Here is a 21,428-nt window from a genome sequence, read left to right on the forward strand (position 1 = left end):
GAAAATGACAAATGTTGGAGAGGATGTGGGCAAATTAGAACACTAATGCATTGCTGGTGGAGTTGTGAACTGATCCAGCCTTTCTGGAGAGCAATCTGGAATTATGCCCAAAGGGCTATAAATAATTTCATATCCTTTGACCCAGCAATACCACTCCTAGGGTTATATCCCAAAGAGATCATAGAAGTGGGAGGAAGACCCATATGTACAAAAATGTTTATAGCAGCTTTTTGTGGTGGCAAAGAATTGGAAATTAAGGGGGTGCCCATCAATTGGGGAATGGCTGAACAAGTTGTGGTATATGCGTGGTATGGAATACTATTGTGCTATAAGAAAAGAGGAGCAGATGGACTTCATATTTACCTGGAGAGGCATATATGAACTGATGCTGAGAAGAGTAGAACCAGGAGAAATTTGTACACAATTACAGACACAACGTATGTGTGATGACCAACTTTGATAGCCTGGACTCTTGTCAGAAATGCAGTGACTTAAGTCAATCCCAAAAGACTCATGATGGAGAGAAATGTGTACATCCAGAGAAAGAACTGAGTTTGTATCCAGATTGAAGCAAACTACCTGATCTTTTTCCTTTTCTTGTTTGGTTTTATGTCCTCTTTACCATTTTTCATTCCATCTGATACAATCCATCTTTATAACCTGACTAATGTATAATGTGTAAGTATTTACAGATCCTATACTTGACTGTATGCCACCATGGGGGGAAGGGGAGAGAGGGGGACAAAATGTGAAACTCAAGGAATTGTGGAATTGAATCTTGTAAACTAAAAGTAAACAAACAAATTAATAAAAAAAAAAAAAAAAGAAAGAAATTTCTCCTAATTCTTCTTCCTCCTCCCCTTCCCCAAGATTTCCCCTTGACCTTTTCCCACTATAATAATCCATTACAGTAAAAAAGAAAGAAAACTTTTATTATTTCTCAGTACCTCAATAGCTTGCCTTGCCCTCACAGAGCCCCTTCTCCTGGCAACAGAAGCTAGTCCCACGAAGTTTTGGTGACCCTCCTTTTGCTGTTGGGGCTGCACAGTTTAATTCTATGCGCATGCACATACACACATTTGTACCTGCTATGTGCTAGGCAGTGGGGTATACAGAAGTTTAAAATCTCAGAATTCCTACCCTCAGGGAGCAGACATTCCCCTGTGCACTGTTGTCAAAGAATAGATAGTCTTGGGAATCACATTTAGAATTCTAAATATACTGTTCCATGACACAGTTCAGATACTATTATTGGTTAAATAGGTTTTGTGAAAAGGTCTGGGAACCTGACCCTCCCATTTAATGAAAATAGTGAACTTTTTATAATATCCTCTTTCTATAGCGTCCCATAATCTCAATTTGTTGGGGCCACCGGGATTCACGCCTACTTATGGCATCTGGACCTGCCTTGTATGTGGTTCGTGTAGAACACCGGGTCTCAAGTCTTCAGCTCCTGTGCCAGCAGGCCATTGCCAGCTCCATTAGGGATGACAAGGACATCAGCAAGTTAACCCTGCCACCAAGGCTGTGCTCATACCTCACTACTGCCTTCATTCCGACAATTAAGGTAAAGCAAACTAAACCTCATGCCTTCTGACATACATACCTTGTTCCTCCCTCTGCCACACCCCCTATAAACAGGCATGCTAATAAAATGCCGAGATTGCTGATGGAACAAAGAAAGCAGATCCACCTGCTGATGTTGGCTAAAATTACAATAAATGGCACATGGGGACAAAGGTACTGTAGCAAAGTATTTTCACTTTTTTGCATATTTTTGCATTTTCCTGCTTACTACATTTAACATCAGTGTTGATCCTTATTTCTCATGAAGCAGCTAAAGTTGCACAGTGGAAAAACTGCTGGACTTGGAGTCAAGAAAATTTGAGTCCAAATCCTGCACTTAATATCTGTGCCCCTGGAAAAGTTATGTAACCTCTCTCTGTCTCAAGTTCCTGATCTTTAAAATGAGGATAACAAGAGCATCTTCCTCACAGGGTTGTTGTGAGGACCAGATGGTGAAGTAGGAAGTGTAAGTGGTATCCTCATTTTATAGAAGAGGAAACGGAGATCCAGGTAAGGACTCACCTAGAAAGTGTAAGAAAGAACTTTCTTCAGGGCAAGGGCCTATGATGAAACATGCTCCCCATCTCCTTTCAGAGGGCTGATGTCCTTAAAATGAAGGTTGAGATGTGCATGGCCTATATGGGAATTTATTTTATCTATGCTAATTTGTTATGAGGATTTTAGTTTTCCTTTTTAAGTCACTTGTTTGGGGTTTGTAGGAGTGTGAGGGAGAGAAAAGAAATGCTTGTCACCTGGGAAAAAAAGAAAGGATAAGAACTGGGATTTAAACTCCTGATTAAAATTCTAGCACCCTTTTGCCTTTTCCATGTTGGCCCTTGTAAGTCATACGTCTGAGTTAACATTCATAACATAGCTGCCACTATCTTATTATCTCACCTTCCCCAAAGAAATTGAAGTGCATAATTGAATTGTTAAGTTATGTTGCAGACTTGTACCTACAAAGATTTTAAAGTACAGTTTTCATTTTTTGCCATCTCAGCATAATTGATGCTTATCTTCTGGCCAGTACTTGTAATCTTAGCGTTGGAATTTTTTGTCAGAAATGAAGGAATGGCAGTCAGTGTTGTTTGTCAGTAATGAAAAAGGAATTTCCTTTTAAAAAGAACCTATTTTGAACTTAATTTTCTTTCTTTTATTTTCCTTCACTAACACCTATTCTTACCTGTGTACCTTTAGCCCCCTATCCCAGACCCCAACAACATGAGAGACTTTGTCAGCTACCCAACTGCCGGTAACGAAAGACTTCATTGTACCATGAAACGGACCGAAGATGATCCAGAAGTAGGGGGCCCTTGTTATACACTCTACTTGGAATATCTTGGTGGATTAGTACCCATCCTGAAAGGGCGTCGTATTAGCAAGCTTCGACCAGAATTTGTCATCATGGATCCAAAAACAGATGGCAAAACAGGTGGGATGCCTTTTGGGGGGGAGGGTGTTTTTAGGAACCTTAAAGAGTATTTGTAGAAAATGCTATTCTAATATAGGGTCATAGGAGATTACTCTGTTTAGAATATAAAAGTATTTATTTATAAAAATTAAGTTCTTGGTGGATAAGGACACACAAAAAAATACCTAAAGCTAGAGCATAAATCTCTCATTTTGGCTTCCCAGGCCTATGATTCTAACCTTTTTTTTTTTTTTAATTTATAGCACTAAAATGTAATATGTGGTCTCTGACCAAGAATTTCTTTGGATATACTTTCAGAAAATTAGAGTTTGATATACCTGCTTTTTCATCAGGTTTACATTTTCATATTCCCCTTAAGTATATTTTAATTATTGGAAGTATTGTGCCTGTTCGGCATTACCTTTGATAGCATCTATAAAAACTATTCTACTCTAGAATTATTGCCAAAGTTTGACTAGAATTATTTGATACTGTTTTCCTTATAAACTTCATTTTCAGATTCTTTATGTACTCTATACTTTTGAAAGTTCAATTAGAGAACTAATTGGAGAATATTCATTTTTAAAATTAGTTGTTGTTCTTTCATTCATTTGTGTCTGACTCTTCATGACCCTGTGGACTATACTTTCCAAGGGTTTTTCTTTCCAGGGATACTAGAGTGGTTTGCCATTGCCTTCTCTAATGGATTAAGGCAAACAGAGGAGTAACTTGCCTAGGGTCCCACAGTGATAAGGTCAGTTTAGAATTTAGGTCTTCCTGACTTCAGGCCCAGTGAGCCACCCAGCCACCTTTAAATTTAGTACCGATATGTAAATTCCTCAGTGCAGCTAATTTTATTCAAACTTGGGTAGACTTTTCCTTTAAGATTTTTTAAATTGCCATTAGGATCTAAGGAATGATGTTAAAAGCCTAGTAGCTTTTGCAGTTGCGTGAATTTTCAGATTTAAGGAAGACTACAGTGGTTGTACAGTAATAAAAATGGTGATACTATTTTGTATTTGAAATTGAAAACAAAGTTTTACTTCAAATAATTATTTGTCTTCTGAAATCAGAACCCCAAAATTCTTGTTTAGTATTACATGTTTCTATAGAAAGCTTCTTTAGAATGTGAAAGTAATTCTGGTTTTATGAGATGTAAATATTCTACACTAGTATAGAGAAGCAAACTGGGTCCCTCCTATCTGTTTGGCCACTATTTCATGGTCTCTCTTGCTGTATTATCATCCAGATCTCATCTCCTTTGTGTAAATATAGAACTTTCTTCTCTCCCACCCTTCTCCTTGTTGGTGAGCTCATCAGCTTACATGTGTTCAGCTGTCTTTTTTATACAACTGGGCTCCAGATCTATTTATCCAGCCCTAGTCTTTCTCTTGAGCTTCACCACCACATTACCACCTGTCCATTGGGTATTTCCAACTGGATATTTCAAACTCATTGTGTCTAAATAGAACAAATTAACTTTCCCCAAACCTTCCCCTCTTCTTGGACCTATCTCTGCTTAGGGCAGCACCATCCTTCCAATCTCCCAGGTTTGCACCCTCAAACTCATTCTTGCCTCTCTCCTATTCCTCCTCCTTATATTTTGCCAAAAAGATCTTTCATATTCATCCCCTTATTTCCATTTACATGGCTACCATTCTTGTTCCAAACCCTTATCATCTCTTGTCTGGAACACATAGAAGGGAGAGGAATTCCTTGAGCCTCTTAATCTTTTCTAGAAGGATTATGAAACTATACCTTTAGCACTGGTATCAATCACTTGGCCATAGGAGAAATATAAACATACATTTAACACATCACTAGAATTATCCCTGCTCTCATTTTGGAAAGTGAGATCCTTGGTTATTGTCTTGCTAGAGAATTACTCTGACTCATGGGTTTCTTTAAGTCTAGAATTAATTTTTCTTCTCAACTTCTCAGCACCTCATTAACAATTTGACAATCACATCTAGCTTCCTTTGCTGTTTTTCACTCACCTCTTACCTTCTCTTACCAACTGTTATGAGAAGAATATTTTCCTTTGAGTTTGTGTGCTAGGTTACTGCTGTTAAATAAATATATCATAATGCAGAAATCATAGAGGAACAAACTTAGGCTTTACTATGAACACATATTCAGGATTCAGAAAAGCAACCCTGATCAAAGATAAGGATTTTTAGGAGGCTTTTTAAAGACCAAAAAAAAAAAAATACATTAGCGAGAAAGAAATAATTTTTTACATATAGCAACTTCATATGTCCTCTTAGGTCATAAAGGTTGAACAAAGTTAAACAGGATCATAATTTCATATATCCCTGAAGGAAACAGACCTAGTTAAATAGATTCTATACATATTCCATATATACTAAGTCAGGTTACAGATTAAAATGCACTTGCAGTGTTCACAATGGGTCACTTGAGAGACAAGATTTACACATCTCAAAGATGGCTACAGTTGGAGAGAGTTGAGATCCTCAAATGAATCAAGCCTTGACTCCCCTTTTAACTTCTTTTCTAAGAAATGTTTGAGACCTTAAGTGAATTTTCACATTTCATAGGATAGGTTTCAGCCAGCTTATTAACTTCCTAAGAGAAACAGCCCTTAACTCCCCTCCCTCAAAAAATTAATAAAAGAAAATAAAAAATTTTCATAACACAATTACCTCTCCTGACCTGAGTGTTCATCCTTCTCCCTTAGCTGAAGTCATCTTATCACTCTGTACCTCCTCTTCCTTTTCATGTCCTTCTGAACTAGTATTTAACAATTTCCTAGTCTTTCTTCATTTCCATTTCCCTAGTCTTCTTCAGTCCTTCTCTTTCTTTAGTTCTAACCCTTTTCCTTCAGTTGGAGTCCTTTTCATTTTTCTAAAATTTCCGCTAATGTTGATTCAGCCCTTCAAAAGTGAGATAACAAATTGCAGCCCCTCATTTGGACTTGTAAGGGGAGGAAAATCTGGGTTAAACAAGAGTTACCCCAAAGGTCTTTGGTCTTAAAAACTACCATTCCCCACACTTTTTTTTGTAAATCAGTTCTTTTGAGCTAAGAAGGGAGGCTTAAAATTCAGATGTCTTAAGAAACCTATCAGTCATTTGCATCTTACTGTGAATACTTTAATCCTATTTTTGTTTTATTTTCCTCCTAAGGCCAATCTAAGATTGTCATCTTTGAGATAATGGAAGTCTTAATTGCCAGGGAGTACTTTAGGGGATGACAAACTTGAGTGAGCTGCAAAAAATGAAGTAGATAGCTTTAGACTGTACTGGAAATCTGGAGACAGGCAATAAAGTACAGAAAGGGTGGTGGGAAGGGCACCAAAGACCATCTAAAAACTTTGTAATTTTGTTCGGGGTTCCTTCCACTGAAAATCATCTTGCCCTACTGCCTTTGCCTCAAGTATTTTACTTAGACCTATTTACAATAGCCAACTGGTAAGGTGATTTGCAGTTGGAGAGACAGAATAACCTTAGACGACCTGACTCCTTCTGCTGCCGAGGTCTGTTTAAGCCTTCCATACAAATATCCCCCTAAAATTAAGACCTTTCAAATCATATAGGTTGGACTTGCTGCCATCCCAGCTTCATTCTTAGCAAATAACTTCATTATTCTTTTCATAATTAGTTATGTTATAAATAAATACATCCTCGACTCCTTAAGAATCCCTGAATTTGATCCTTTTTTTCCTTTGCATCCCTAGAATGCTTGGTACCCATTAAAATCTCCCACATTTAACAAGAGAGCCAGCCCTCTGGGGCCAGACCTGAAGTCTCCATTGGTCCCAGAATTAGTGAAAAGTCCAAGGAAATATCTAACAGTCGGATGTGAACTCAATTGAGTATTTCCTAGACTCTTGAGTCACAATAGACAGTTCAGCCATTTTGGTTCCATCAGTTAACAGAACAAAACCTGCTATACTATTTTACACATTCTATGAGGCATTAAATTGAAATCACCACCCTCATTCCCCAAAGAATATATCCTTCTATACATTCAGCCTTAGTAAGTGAAAGGACTTACCTTATGGAGATAATCTGTTGGACACTAACTAATAAATGTTTTTTTAATAGAGTGCAATCATAACATTACCATAATATCACTTAAATTTCATGGGGTATTCCATCTTCTCAGATGAAATCTATGGAAACAGTTTGATTTCTACCATGATTGACAGCTGCAACTGTTCAGACTCCAGTGATATTGAGCTGAGTGATGATTGGGCTGCCAAGAAATCTCCCAAAATCTCTAGGGCTAGCAAATCACCTAAATTACCCAGGTAAACTCAGCTTTTTGTAAGATTTTGTGTGTCTTCTTGTATAGATATCTCTGTCTGTACATTCATATACATATTTATTTATTTATTTATTTAAACATCATTACTTGTCATTGTAATTGTCACAGTGGTTACAACAAGGGCTGGGGTAGGGAAAGATTTTTACAAAATCTTTCGTTAGAAATATTCTACCAGGTGAAATTAGAGCTTTGGGTGGTTTTTTTTCCTTATATAGAAATGTCCCTCAGGTAGAAAACCTATCTAGCCCTTGAAACTCTTCTCTGTAGTTACTAGTGATAATTACAATATAGGAATACTCCTTTGATTCACTTTTTCTTTCTCAAACTAGAAACAAATATAGGGCATAATTTGTCTAACATTATGGAGTATATTTAAATGAAATGCCTATAACACTCTAATTGAAAGAAATATATTAAAAAGAAAAATGTTTAGTGGCTGCTGCCTCCCGAAGGAATTGTCTTAAATACTGACAAAGCATTGTGGTAATGACTGCAGTTAGTGGAAAGAGCAAAGCAGTGGGAGTCAGTAGACCTGGGCTGGGCTTTTGTTCCATCTCTGCTACTAACTAGCTGTATGATTGTGAACAGCAAGTTAATTACTTTACCTGGGTCTTAGTTTTCTCATTTGTTGAAATTAGAGGGTTGTACTAGATATTTTCTAAAATCCTTTCCTATTCTAAAATGCTGATATCATCAGTATGGTGCTTGATCTCATGATCTAGGCATTTGACCCCTTAATAATTCCTCTTTCTCGCCTAAATAAGATACAGCCACAACATAGTTATTCCTTTTTTGTAAGCCTTCATTACCTTGCTTTATAGACTCATGACCACCTGATGTAGTAGATAGAGTGCTAGAATTTTGAATCACTAGCTATGTGATAATGGTCAAGTCACTTAGCCTCTTGGAACCTCAGTTTCTCTATCTGTAAAATGGAGATTCTATTGGCACTACCTACTTCACAACTCTGTTATGAGGAAAGCACTTTGCTTTTTTTTTTAAAGCAATTGGGATTAAGTAACTTGCCCAACGTTACATGGCCAGTTTTTTTGTGTGGGTGTTAAGTATCTGAGGCCGAAACCAATCCCAGGTCCTCCCGACTCTGGGGCCGGTGCTTTTACTCATTGAGCCACCTAGCCGCCCCAGCACTTTGGTTGTGTTTTTTTTAAAGCAGTTGGGGTTAAGTAACTTGCTCAAGGTTATATGGCCAGTTATTTTTGTGTGGGTGCCGAGTATCTGAGGCCGGAACCGATCCCAGGTCTCCTGACACTGGGGCCGGCACTCTTACTCACTGAGCCACCTGGCCACCCCTAAGCAATTGGGGTTAAGTAAGTTGCTCAAGGTTACACGGCCGGTTATTTTGTGTGGTTGTTAAGTATCTGAGTCCAGAACCAATCCCAGGTCTCCCGACTCTGGGGCCGGTGCTCTTTCTCACTGCGCTACCTGGCCTCCCCAGCACTTTGCTTTTCTTAAGGCACTGTGTATTGAATTGTTAGAGCGGCCAAAAGATTAAACAAAGTAACCTCTCCTATTGTGTTTTATAGCTATTAATTTTAAACTTTTTAACATTTTCTTACAGAAAGATACACATTAAAGGCTATTATCTTCATGTTTTAATGAAGAAACTAGTTCTCAGGGATTTGCTCAAATGCATTGCTAGTAGTAAAAATTATTACTTCAGTCTGTTAATATCAGAAATGTTGTATAAAGTAACTACAGTGTAACAATGAAGGGCAAACAAATTTTGGGTTTATGTTTTTCTTCTATACTAATGAGAGTAAATGTCTCCCTGCCACATTTTTCCTCATTTTCTTCAAGTCTATTTTTGTGTGGTATTCCCAGCAGAGGCCACATATATACATGCATACATATGTGTACACATACATGCATATGTATATATGTTCTTTCCCAGTATCATACATCAAGTAAGTGTCTAAGGTCAGATTTTTAACTCAGGTCTTTCCAGGCCCAATGCTTATCCACTGTGCCTTCTAGCATCAATACATCTTGGAAGGAATTGTAGATGTCACATATTTGGATAAAAGCCAGTCATTGTTTTCTTTTCTTCCTTACAAAGCAAAGGAAATAGGATACCATGCCACTGATATATTTTGTTAAATTGAGAGCCTAGCCTTTAGGACTGACCATAGATAAGAAAGAGAAATTATTTAACATGGGAAGAGGGAATTAAAAGTCACAATTTGTAGGTTTGAGACAGGTATTTGATAAGTGATTGTGTAGTTTAAATATTTTTACCTGTGAATATCTAATCATATTTAACAAAACTTTCTGGCAGAATCAACATTGAAGCCCGAAAATCTCCAAAGTTATCCCGAGCTGCTCAAGAGATATCCAGGTCTCCAAGGTTACCAATTAGGAAACCTTCAATTGGCTCACCAAGCCTAACTCGGAGAGAATTTCCATTAGAAGATATCACTCAGGTAGTGTATCCCTTCTATGCTCACATTGTCTTTTTGTGTCCACAATACCTGTCTGATTTTGTTCAACTCAACATACTTCTTTTAATTTGCTTTTGTTTTTCACTTGGTGACTGCTGGTAAGGTGGAAAGAGGTAATTTATGGACATTACAGTATAAGTAAGTCTCAGAAATGATCAAAGATAAAATGTATTCAACGAGTGAGATGCTCTCTTTCCTCTAGCCCTTCCATTTCCAGTTTGCAAATGAAAGGGTGGCACAAGGAAAGTAGTGATGTTAAATGTTCTTTGAGTAGAAATCAGATCTAGCTAATAGTTACAGAAGTAGACTGACCCTTCACATGCAGTTACATAGTGGGAAGTAAGACTATTGTAAGAAGATTAGCAATGTAATATTTGTGTTATTTAATAGCAATGTAGATTTACTAATAAAGATTTATTATATAATATTAAATCCAAGCAGTTTTCAGTGGGGAAGAAGGTTCCAAAGTCATAATACATCTCTTGGCTGGTTTTTCAGATAGAGTTATGGTGGCCAGCTAACAGAAAAGTGGAAAAGGCAACGCAGTAAGATTAAAGATAAGTTCCCAAATGAGGTATTTTTCTCTTTGCTCCAGAGGAAGAAGGGGTTCTCCTGTATTCCTTAGCACACTGGAGCCCTGAAAAGGAGATGCTTATAAGAGAACATATTAGAGAGTTGATGTTTGTCCTGAGAAATACTTTGCTTTTAAAATTGATTATAGTTTTCAGTGCTCCTGGCAAATAATAAAATAATAAATCAGTTTGTGATTCTTCTTTTCTTTTCTTCACAGCACAACTATCTTGCTCAGGTTACATCTAATATCTGGGGAACCAAATTTAAGATTGTAGGTTTGGCTACTTTCCTGCCAACTAACCTTGGTGCAGGTAAAAATTTATTCAATATTCTTTCTCTGTTAACCTACACATGTGGTTTTGAAATGGAAAATGGACTGCTATGCTACTGTTGATCTACAGTCTTATTTTGCCTTCAGTCTTGAGCTGGTGGCACAATCAATAGAAGATTGGAACTGGAGTCAAAAAGACCTGAGTTCAGATGCAGCCTCAGACAATTACTGGCTCTGTGACCCTGGGCAAATCGCTCAACTTTTTGCCTCAGTTTCATCTCCTATAAAATGAGGATAATAACAGTACTTACCTCACAGGGTTCTTGGTGAGGATCAAATGATATTTTATTTGTAAAGTGCTTATTAACAAATTCCTGGCACAAAGTAGGCATAGCATAAATGCTTATCCCTTTCCTTTTAGGTAATATAGTTTCTCAAAAGTCTCATAAAAGAGGATGATATAAAATGATTTTAGAAAATAGGGGGTATTTTTTGACTATTAGATTTTTCACTTTTTGATACTTGATTACGCCTAAAATAACAGAAATAGTATCCTATTAAATCTACAAGAAAGTTCTGGGTTTTATTTTTTGAACCTTTGCTTTTGATATCTTCATAGTACTGACATCTCTAAGCTTGTAAATCAAAAGAAACCCAATGCCAAAGAAAGTAAGAAAGAATCCTGGTGCTGAAGAGCAAAGGGTAGTAGAAGATTATATGGTCAATTGGTATTAAATTCCATAGTGATTCTAAATAAATGTAGTCTCGAGCTTGATAATGTAATTTGTCCTTAAGATTAATTTATCTTGGGGTGGCCAGGTAGCACAGCGAGTAAGAGCACCGGCTCCAGTGTCAGGATGACCTGGAGATCGAATCCCGGGCTCAGACACTCAGCACCACACCCAGAAATAACTGGCCATGTAACCTTGAGCAAGTTACTTAACCCCGATTGCTTTAAAAAAAAAAAAAGATTAATTTATCTTTGCCTTAGATGTTGTCTAAGGGAAAGAGTGAAAGCTTACCCAAGGCTCACTAAATAAATTAGAGACAAAATTGGACTAGTGAACATAGATCTCAGCACATTATTTGCTCATCTACCTTGTCTCCATTGATTGCTTCATTAATAATAACAAAGAGGATGGGCAGCTAGATGGCACAGTGAATAGAGCATCAGCCCTGGAGTCAGGAAGACCTGAGTTCAAATCTGGCCTCAGACACTTAACACTTACTAGCCCTGTGACCTTGGGCAAGTCACTTAACCCCAAATTGCCCTGCCCTTCCCCCTCCAGAAAGAAAGAAAGAAAAGAAGAAAAGAAAAAATAATAACAAATAGGTATGTACATTAAGTATAAAGATGCCAAAGGATCATTTCTGGGGCAATTTAATCCTAACATGCATCAAGGTGGTGCAGTGGATAGAGCACTATACGTGTACTCAGAAACATCTGAATTCAAATCCAGCCTCAGACACTTGCTAGCTGTGTGGCTCTGGGCAAGTCACTTAACCCTGTTTGCCTCAGTTCCTCTTCTGTAATAAAATGAGCTGGAGAAGGAAATGGCAAACCACTCCAGTATCTTTGCCAAGAAAACCCAAAGTCAGATTACAAAGAATTGGACATGACTGAAACAAGTGAACAGCAACAACAAATCCTAACACAGGGTCTCTCTCTCTGGTTTAGGAAATCATATTGACAAGTATCATTATTCTTAGTCGCATTGTCAATTCAAGAGTATGTAGGTCTTCATTGAAATGTAACATGATACTATATTACCACAGCTCTCAAGTGGAAGACTGACTCCTATTTGGTCTTAATAAGCTATCTACAGATTTTTTTTAATGTTTTATCAATACTTTTTGTTTTTAGTTTTTAGATAGTTTAGTTTTTGTTTTCAAATATTTTTCAAATATCTCCTATAGAACTTTCTCTTTTAATAAAGAATAAGCAAAACATCTTTATAGCACCTCCATCTGATGGTATATGTGGCATTTTGTACCCTTAATCTTTGGTATTATGTTGATGATATCTTCCAGAATATCTTCTAGAGACTATCATATTTATCGAAATTCTGTTGTCATTTTAAAGCTGTTTTCATTTACACCATTGGGTCATTATTGTTAATATTCTTTTGGTTCTGCTTTCTTCACTTTTTATTGGTTTTGTTCAATGTGATTTTCAAATCCTGAGTCTACCTTAGGAGAGCTATCTTCCAGCATAATTAAAATCTATCAGCCTATTTTCATAAATCAGGTGTTAGTCTCTCTGCATTCATCTCCATGTGTTAAGCATTATTGCCTATTTATACACAGTTGAAGCACAGAAAAAGAAAGGATAAAGAAATGATTTGAAACTATTTTGCCCAATTATGTCAATGAACTTTGTAAATAAGATGAAATGATATTTACAAAAGTATAAAATACCCAAATTAATTAAGAAATAGAGAATTTAGACAACCTAATCTTTTAAAAAGATAAAGTAAATTATAGCTAAATTATTTTTTTTAAAAATCCCAGGAGAAATAATTATGTAAGTGAATTCCATCAGATGTGCAAAGGAAAATTATATAAACTGTTTGCAGAAATGGGAAAAAACTGTTATCCTACCAAAGTCCTTTTTTGAGACAAATATAATCCTGATACCTAAACCAGGGAGCAACAAGTTAGAAAAAGAAACTGTAGATCATTATCTCTAATGAATATTGATAGGAAAATGCTGAATAAAAAAATTAAAATTTTAAAATGTAAGCAAAGTGGGGGAGGCTAGGGTGGTGCAGTGAATAGAGCACCGGCCTTGGAGTCAGGAGGACCTGAGTTCAAATCCGGCCTCAGACACGTAACACACACCCAAAAAAACTAGCCATGTGACCTTGGGCAAGTCACTTAACACCAATTGCCCTCCAAAAAAACAAAAACAAAAAATGTAAGCAAGGTGACTATAATAACACACTATTTCAGGGTTGGATTTAAACCAGGAATGGAATGTTGGTTCAATATTAGGAAAATTATAAATATAATTAATCATATTAATAAAAATACATGATATCATATAATTATAACAATAAATTCAGAAAAGGCTTGTAACAAAATATTATGCACATTTATGTTAAAAAATATATTAGAAGATATTGTAATGAATAAGTGGACTTTTCCTAAATAGAGTAAATAGTATTATTGGTGAAGAAAAATTAAGAGACTTTTGCAGTTAGATTGGGTAAAGTAAGGATAGTTGTTGTCCATCCTGTTATTTGTTGATTAAATGCTACCTATGGCAATAAGGCAAGAAAAAGAATGGGAAAACACACATAGATAGAGAAAAAATGAAATTATTACTTTTTTACAGATGATGTGATTTACTTAGAGAACCCTAGAAATTCAATTAAAAATCAACAGAAATAATAATATTAGCATAGTAGTAGAATATAAAATAGTCTCACAGAACTCTTCAGCCTTTCTGATAATGCAAAAAAAACCCAACAGAAATAAGATAGAAAAAGACATTTTATTCAAAATGACTAAAATGTGTAGAATATTTGAAAATCTACTCATCAAGACATACACAGGAATTATATGAATACAACTGTAAAACACTCTTTAAAGAAATAAGTATTTAAATAATTGGAGCAGAATTAATTGCTTCTGGTTATACCATGCTAATATAATAAAATGACATGACTACATAAATTAATTTGTAGAATAAATACTATTCCTATCATCTACTAAGTGATTACTTTATACAAGACAAAATTCAATAAAATCCTTCTGAAGGTGCCAAAAGGTCAAGAATCTTATGAGAAACAATTTTTTTAGTGGGAAGAAAGGGGACCTAACATTTCTAGATCTCAAAACAATAATACAATGCTGTTGTTTTCAAAATAACTTGGTACTCATTTTAAAAAAATATTTTAAGTATATAAGTAAAGCAGATTAGGTATACAAGTTCCCAAAGCATAGTAACATAGTATTTATTTAATAAACTGAGGAAAAGTAGCTGCTGGAATAAGGGCTCACTATTTGATAAAAAAAAAAAACTACTTGGAAAAATAGAACCCTATTTGGTTCAAAAAAGACTCAGCAACATCTCACACAACTTCAAATGAATGCATGACCTAGTTATAAAATATTTTGTCATAAATTAGAGGATCAGGCAATAGAGATACCTTCCACAGTGATGATTAAAGAGGAGATTCTTAACCCAACAAGGGTTAGCAGAGATCTTAGAAGATAAAATTGAAATTTTTTTATTATATAACATTGAAAGTTTTTGCACAAATTGAATCAATGTAGATAAAGTTAGAAGGGAAGGGAAGAGTATTTGTAGCAAATTTATGAAATCCAAGATATATAGAATCTAGTATAAATACATAAGATGAGATTTGTTCCCAGTAGATTAGAGGTCAAAAGATATAAATAGGCTAGCTATGAAAGAAGAAATTCAGGTTATGAATTAACAGGGTAAGAAATTACTAACAATAAGATAAATGCAAATAAAAACAACTCTGAGGTTCCACTTCATCCTATCAAATTGGCAAAATGAGTAAAGTCATAACTCTCTCATGATGATATTGATACATGTCCTGGCAGGTCTGGATATTTTTCTGGTATGCCTAATTTCTTTTAACTCTATTTAAGAGCCTCAGTGAAATTTCAGTTTCAAATTGATAATTTATTGAACATGAATTCAAACACTTCACAAAGTACCAATCATCAGTCCTGGGGTCATCCAGATAGAAGCTACTCTGTTCAAAGGAGGGAAGACAATAAGTATTGAAAAAATCTTGCCCACCACCTTAGTGCTACTTCTCCAGTCCTTCCTGCTGCTTCTGGGACTCATTCATTATTGAGATGTGCCACTGAGAATAATTATTGTGGCTCCAAAATATTATTCATGACACTTCCAGTAAGCAACCTATCAAATTCTTCACTTTTTGGTAGGTTGCTTTTGAAGCACATCAGGGAGAATTTCTAGTATCTTCTGATTTAGATAATCTACTAAAATAGAAGTGTTCAATGCAATGTACAAAGTTCCAAGGTCAAACATTATCATGTATTGTAAAAAGCAACTATAGTACTAATGAGATCCAGCCTTTACTGTAATTTCCATGGTTTCCAATCTTTGCTAAACATAAAAATGCATAATTATACTGTTGATTAGTTATTTTACTCTCTTATATCTTTATTATCAAATCTCGAATTGGTTTTGTACCTATTAAAGTTTTAAATGACTTACCTAAGTTGTGTGTCTTCTCATAAATGTTTTTGTAAAATATTCTGAACTTGTGGTTTTTTTGTGAGACTAATAACTAGAATCACAATTTATAGTTTGAATTCAGAGATCTATTCATTATTGTCTCAAGTCCCATCATGGTACAGTGCCAGAACCAAGATTAGAAATCTTGCAGTTCTTTGGTATATATTGGCTTAGAGTTATAAGGAGTTAACTGCCTTTCTCCTCTTCCTCCCATGAATTTTTTGACACTTGGAATCTGCTCATACTATATGTCTCTGTTAATCACTGTATTCTTTCTTCCCATTAGTAATCTATAAAACCAGCCTGCTGCATCTTCAGCCTAGGCAGATGACCATATATCTTCCAGAAGTACGCAAGATTTCCATGGATTATATTAATTTACCTGTCTTCAACCCTAATGTTTTCAGTGAGGATGAAGACGATTTGCCAGGTATGCAAAATGTAGTAGTTTCTGTATAGATGAATAGGCCTTATGTATGGGCATATATTTGTAATTGTCTTTACTCCTTTCTCTCAATTATTGAAGACACATTTTCTTTCTTAATAACAGGATACCAAATGGAAACCTTACTCACGGATTTTTAAAAAGGGAAAATAATCCAACTCATTGGAAATTGCAGCATACATTAATGTGTATGATAGATTTATAGTTTTGTGGAAGGCCATAAGATACCCACACAGCAAATATTTAGGCCATTCCATTATCCAAAAGGTGTCATACAATGGCTTGTCTGCAGTAAAAAAGAGAAGTTGTTAGAAGATGAAGATGAATGGGGGTAGGGATCATGAAAATGATACTTTATATTATATAGGACTTTACACCCCCAATAATAATATCAGCTTATATTTATATAATATTTTATAGTTTACAAATAGCTTTCCTCACAGCAGCCTTTTTAGGTAGATATTGCAAGTATTATTATTCTCCTCTTTACAGACTCAGAGATTAAGTGGTTTATTCCATCATATAACTGATAAAGAATAGAGATAGGCTTTGGGCTAAGGACTTCTGACTCCAAATCCACTTCCCCTTCTACTAGAACATGTTGCCACTCTAAGCTCTTTCATATCTAGCCCAATTAATCTGAAAAAAACTTTTTGAAAGGAAAAATATATAGGTTTCTACTGAATAATACTTACACACAAATACCACATTTTTCTTTTGGCTAACTGGACTTTCCATTAGCATAGGAAACTCCTAGTGAGAAAACTCCTTCCATCAATGCAGTTTAATGCCTGCCCCTCAACTAATACCCTTAGAAACCTGTCCAAAGCATTGAGAAGCTGCATGACTTGTCCCAAGACTCATAGGCTGTATATGTCAGAGGTGAGAGTTGAGCTCAGTTGTTCCTGACATCAAGGCCATCTCTATGTACTGTACCATGCTGCCTTATGAAATTACTTTATCAAAAATATATTTACTGTGGATGTTTTGTGTCAGTTCTGATATTCACTTCTTCCCTAATTTCTCTCTTCATTTATACCATTTTCATATTAAGGACCAAGGACATCACTAGTTTTGTTCTCAGAAAACACAAACAGCTACAGCCATTCTTCATCATACCCCATGTGGCTTCTGTTCATTTCAGTTATAGGTACTACACTCAGGGTGGTGGTAGCAGCCATGGTACCATCTGCTAGTCTGACCCCTGTCCTGTCCTCCCTCCATGAAGCTCTTTTTACTTACTTGTCAGTTTTTCCTTCCCTTTTAGGGTAAGGAAAAAGAAAGATTGCATCTTTTTAACACAGTCAAGTCCCTGTAGGACTTGGATCAGGTTACACTATAGGCATTCTTCCCAGGTACTCTCTAATTCTTTCAGTAAAAATTCCTACACTAACTCAAGGGGAGAAGATTAGACTGAATTAGTAAAAGTTCCTAGAAAGTATTTTTAGAGAGATTATTAGGTAAACCTAGTGCAGCATTCTTTAAATGACCTGTCTTTAGTTAATCAAACATTTATTAAAGGCAGAGGTACAAAGCCAAAAACAAAAGTCCCTGCCAAATAAATACAAAATACATACAAATTAAATACAATGTAATTATAATATTAATTGTATATTATTAGTTGAGCAACTAGGTGGCATTGTGGATAGAGCTATGGACTAAACTCAGGAAGTCCTGAATTCAAATTATGCCTTCTATGCTTCCTAGTTGTCTGACACTGGGCAAGTCACTTTACTTTTGTCTACTTTCATTTCTTTATCTGTAAAGGGAAGATCATAATAGTAACTACTTCCCAGGATTGTTGTAAAGGTTAAATAATGTTTATAAAGTGCTTTTTGAATCTTAAAGTGCTATAAAAATACTGCTATTGCTCTTACTGCTGCTATTTTTATTATTTGGGAGAGAGGCATTATTTAATTAATGGATGAGACTGATTTCAAATTGACCTAATTTTTTGTGTATTAAATCTAAAGTGCTTGAAAGTCCAAGAAAAAATGGTGTTCTCAAATGAATACCTACAAGCATTTATTAATATGTGCCAGACAGCATGCTAAACACTGGGGATACAAATAAAGTCAAAAACAGTCCCTCGAGATGTTTAGTTGTTTTTTTTGTTTGTCTGTTTTTTCAGGAAGCCCTTTCTTTCATAATTAGTATAAAGGAAAACTTAAATCTAGATGCTAAATTATTCCTTAATTTGTATTATTGACTCCTAATTAATTGGATTTTTCTGCATGCCTCTACATGATTTATTTTGGGGGATTTAAAAAACATAGATGCCACGTGTAGTGGCATGTACCTGTATGCGTGGTATGTATGCAGGTACCTGAGCATGGTGAATCTCTTGAGCTCAGGAGTTGTGAGCTGCCAGTTGGGTGTTAAGTTTGACATTGGTACGAGCCCCGGTACTTCCAGCATGAATGAGATAGACCCAGTTTTTTTTTAATTTAATGAATATTGGTATTACTTATTTAAAAAGCAAAAAACCAAATATAACTTTGCCTGGTGTCACAGATTTACAATTATTTTGATACTTCTTTAGTTCCCAGTAAATACTGGCTGTTGTGGCTTTATAATATCCTTTAATGTTGTAGACATTGTTTTTCATCATCATCATCATCATCATCATCATCCTTTGCTGCTGCTCCTCATTGTCATCCTTCACTAAAGCACTGCTTGGGTACGCTGTCTTAATCTGGAGGTGACCCTGGGTTCTCAAAGGCCGTGTCAATAGAGCACAGGCTCTTAAAAGCCCAACAAACTGAAAAGGCGACCCCTTGATGTACATGTTTGGGGGTTTTGGGGTTTTTTTGCTTTTTGGAAGGGCAGTTGGCGTTAAGTGACTTGCCCGAGGTCACATAGCTAGTTTTTGTGTTAAATGTCTGGGGTCGGATTTGAACTCAGGTCCTGACTCCAGGGCCGGTACTCTATTCACTGTGCCACCTAGCCACCCTGAATTGTATGAATGTACATGTTTCTTGTTATCCAAAGAACAGTTTAGCAAAGTTGAGAGAGCCTCTCATCCCAAGGTTGCCCTCAGGCTGAAGAATTTTTTTGGTCACAATTGTTTACAGATAGGGGCGGCCAGGTAGCACAGCGAGTAAGAGCACCTGCTCCAGTGTTGAGAAGACCTGGAGATCGAATCCCAGGCTCAGACACTTAGCACCCACCCAGAAACACCTGGCCGTGTAACCTTGAGCAAGTTACTTAACCCCGATTGCTTTAAAAAAAAAAAAGATTGTTTACAGATTTATAGGGGGTTGTGATCTACATCGGGGAAGGAAGTACTCCCTATAGCAGAATTATAGATCCTTAAAGTTTTGCAGTTGTTAGTCCAAAGAGAAAGTAGCATTTTGGCCTGTTTATAACAATGGTGAAAAGACAAAATAACTTCCCTCTCCTTTAGCAGAGAAGCAAGCTTGCCCTAAACATTACATACAGATAAGTGAAGAACTTAAGATACACCCAGAAGGAAAGGACAGGGAAAATTAGGAAAGGACAGGAGATTCCTTTTTCCCAAGAAAGTACAAATGTGCAGTGATCATTTCTGAGATAACACTGATGACAATAACAGAAAAGAGCAAATAGTATCAAAGAGTTAAAAGATTAGTATGAGTTTTGTTAAACTAATATATATTCATTTGGTCATCTAATCTGTTGTTGCTTCATTCTGGAGACAATCTTGGTGCAGGGACTCCTGACCTTAATATTCGCTTAATTGATGGGTTTCTTGAGCATCTGCTAAGCTCCTAGCACTAGGGTGAATGCCTCCAATGGCCTCCATTTTGTGGAGGGATCCAGGCTGGCCAACCTCCATTTCCCTCTCCATTCTGCTTCTTACTTTCTAGACTTTGACACTATGCCCCCATGTAGGTACTTCTCTCCCCCTACTTTTTAGCTCCTCTTTGTGTACTTCTCCTGTGAACATCAAATAGAAAATACTTTGCAGCAGGGACTTGTGTTTTTATCTTTGGTTTCTCAACATCTAAGATAGTGCAGAATTGTCTATAGGCATGATGTTTGTCATGCTGAATTGAACTACAATATGAGGCAATCTGGTAGAATCAGGAAATCTGAATTCTAGGCCTGTCTTGGCTGCTAGCTAGTGGTGACACCTTGAGAAAATCACTTTACTTTTCTGAGCCTTACTTTTCTCATCTATAAAATGAAGGAGCTTACATTCTAACAGGGGAAGTACACAAAGAGGAGCTAAAAAGTAGGGGGAGAGAAGTACCTACATGGGGGCATAGTATCAAACTCTAGAAAGTAGGAAGCAGAATGGGGAAAGAAATGGAGGTTGGCCAACCTGGATCCCTCCGCAAAATGGAGACCACTAGAGGAATTCACCAGTGAAAGAATGGAACCAGCCTGGTAGAAGGGTGTTCCAGAGTGAGAACACTGTCCGGGAGAAGTTGGACATCCCGAGGTGAAAAGGACTCAGGTGCTGAAGAAAATTCTCACAAAGTAAACCTTAACTATAATTTAGTTGGTTGTTTATAAGATAGGCCTTAGGAATTATTATGCAGCAGAATTACATTATATAAAATAAACCTCTCAAATTTTTTATTGTTGTCATAAACATCATGCTGGCTGTTGGACCAAAACAATTCTCGTGCAGTGTCTACCCCTGTAGATTTTCTCTATAATAGTTAACAGATGAATTATTCAACCAGCATAGATGTTGGTCTTACATTGGTCCTTTTTTGTTGCATTTCTATCTTGTTACTATGTTATTATTTCCTGAATGAACACCAATACAAAGATTTTATGTATATGTGTATATGTATGTGCATATGTAATATACACACATAAATACACAAATACTTAGCTGTACTCAACAGGTGGGCCCTTACATGTAGTCATACTCTTGGGATGTTGAAGACCAGACAAGAGAGTGACTTACTTGTCTAAAGTTTCAAGCCAAACACTCAACAGAGCTCCAAATACATGATGACAGCTATTACAAACTCTTTCCCTGCTAATAAAATTGGAGCTAATATGATGGTATAATAATCATTGCATTCTGTATGATATACATAACCCATCCTCCAGTTTTCCCCTATCTTCTTTGCTTTCCATTTGGGTAAGTTGTAGGGATCTGTTCTATTGTGAGGCATTAGATGTTATTTCCTGATGTAGTCAGATATTTGAAAAGATCAAGTGATAACTT

The 21,428-nt window shown here is 36.2% G+C and overlaps 1 protein-coding gene across 3 annotated transcripts in view; it reads left to right on the forward strand.

Annotated features, from left to right (window-relative positions):
• The window catches only part of TULP4 (TUB like protein 4), a 294,458-nt gene that overhangs the window by 255,166 nt on the left and 17,864 nt on the right, over positions 1-21,428 (forward strand). For all 3 annotated transcript variants that reach the window (XM_069070313.1, XM_069070312.1, XM_069070311.1), the window contains 6 exons: positions 1,343-1,567; positions 2,764-2,998; positions 7,104-7,248; positions 9,562-9,706; positions 10,515-10,608; positions 16,100-16,243. In XM_069070313.1, coding sequence (XP_068926414.1) covers positions 1,343-1,567; positions 2,764-2,998; positions 7,104-7,248; positions 9,562-9,706; positions 10,515-10,608; positions 16,100-16,243 — 988 coding nt within the window. The remainder of the gene's footprint in view (positions 1-1,342; positions 1,568-2,763; positions 2,999-7,103; positions 7,249-9,561; positions 9,707-10,514; positions 10,609-16,099; positions 16,244-21,428) is intronic.

Source organism: Petaurus breviceps, unplaced genomic scaffold (assembly GCF_028583685.1).
Source record: "Petaurus breviceps papuanus isolate PSGF00001 unplaced genomic scaffold, PetGlider_PUasm1.0 90808, whole genome shotgun sequence".
Lineage (NCBI taxonomy): Eukaryota > Metazoa > Chordata > Mammalia > Diprotodontia > Petauridae > Petaurus > Petaurus breviceps.